General features: G+C 47.7%; 1 protein-coding gene across 1 annotated transcript in view; it reads left to right on the top strand.

Moving 5' to 3' along the window:
* Positions 1–1,353, top strand: part of NELL2 (neural EGFL like 2) — a 230,977-nt gene that overhangs the window by 65,779 nt on the left and 163,845 nt on the right. Inside the window, exon 8 of the mRNA XM_026648958.1 lies at positions 652–780. Within this exon, the coding sequence (XP_026504743.1) occupies positions 652–780 (129 nt within the window). The remainder of the gene's footprint in view (positions 1–651; positions 781–1,353) is intronic.

Below are 1,353 nucleotides of genomic sequence, written 5' to 3'. Positions count from 1 at the left end.
GCCCTAGGCAACTGCCTAGTTTGCCTTAATGGTAGCACCGGCCCTGCAATTACCAATGGGCATACATCAGCTTACACCATTATTTAAAAAAGGTCAGTGCTTTAAATGTCTGTAGGAGTGCTATTGACACACTGGTTTGATACTGGGTTCTGTAATGTTACACTGCATTGGTTTACAATATAGCACAAATTACAGAAATATCCTGGTTGAAGTGCAGGAATAAGTGTTATACATGTAAAATGTGAGCTTTACTTGCAATTAACAAGAACTCTTGCCTCCCCATCTCTCAAGTTCATGTGTTCTGCATGTGATCTGATAATTACCTGCAAGTAGTTTGGGTATTGCAAAATGGATGCTTCACAGAGATAAGCCACTTGCCAAATCCTTCTTGCCCTACTCGCATCAGTAGTCCCATGATGTCATTGGGTAAAGTAAGCGGCAGCATGTCTCAGCTTCCAATTTTTCTGCTCTAATGGCTGAACTTAATCATTTAATATTTCACAATAACCACTTAGTCATCATCTGACTCCATTTTCACACATGTACTTTTTCACTCTGCAATCCTGGATGGTAGATGGCAGTTAGATCATTATTTAGTTATATGGAAACTGTTTACCAATGTAATAACTCATCTTTGTGAAATGTGTACAGCTGTCCCGAGCTGAGCAGAGGATGACTAAATTGGATCAGTGCTATTGTGAAAGGACCTGCATCATGAAGGGCACCACCTACAGAGAATTTGAATCCTGGACAGATGGCTGTAAGAACTGCACTTGCATGGTATGGCTACAATTTGAGTAGAGACTCAGGGACCCTGATGTCCTCTTTATCTACACCAGTGGTTCCCAAACTTGTTCCGCCGCTTGTGCAGGGAAAGCCCCTGGCGGACCGGGCTGGTTTGTGTACCTTCCGCGTCTGCAGGTTCGGCCGGTCGCGGCTCCCAGTGGCCGCGGTTTGCTACTCCAGGCCAATGGGAGCTGCTGGAAGTGGCGTGGGCCAAGGGACGTACTGGCTGCCGCTTCCAGCAGCTTCCATTGGCCTGGAGCAGTGAACCGTGTCCACTGGGAGCCGCGATCGGCCAAACCTGCGGACGCAGCAGGTAAACAAACCAGCCCAGCCCGCCCGGGGCTTTCCCTGCACAAGCAGTGGAACGAGTTTGGGAACCACTGATCTACACTTTTAATGAGACAATATAATGATGAAACGTTCACAGTTTCTTCTTTGAGTTCTTGCTCATATCGATTCTAATGAGGTGTGCTCGTGCCGCGTGCACGGCCGTCGGAGAATTTTTACCCTAGCAACACCCGGTGGGTCGGCTGTGGAGCCCCCTAGAGTGGCGCCTTCATGGCACTC

This window comes from Terrapene carolina, unplaced genomic scaffold, assembly GCF_002925995.2.
Source record: "Terrapene carolina triunguis isolate 2854851 unplaced genomic scaffold, T_m_triunguis-2.0 Scaffold68, whole genome shotgun sequence".
Lineage (NCBI taxonomy): Eukaryota > Metazoa > Chordata > Testudines > Emydidae > Terrapene > Terrapene triunguis.
The sequence above is the reverse complement of the archived record's forward strand: the minus strand, read 5'-3'. Positions and strand labels throughout refer to the sequence as shown.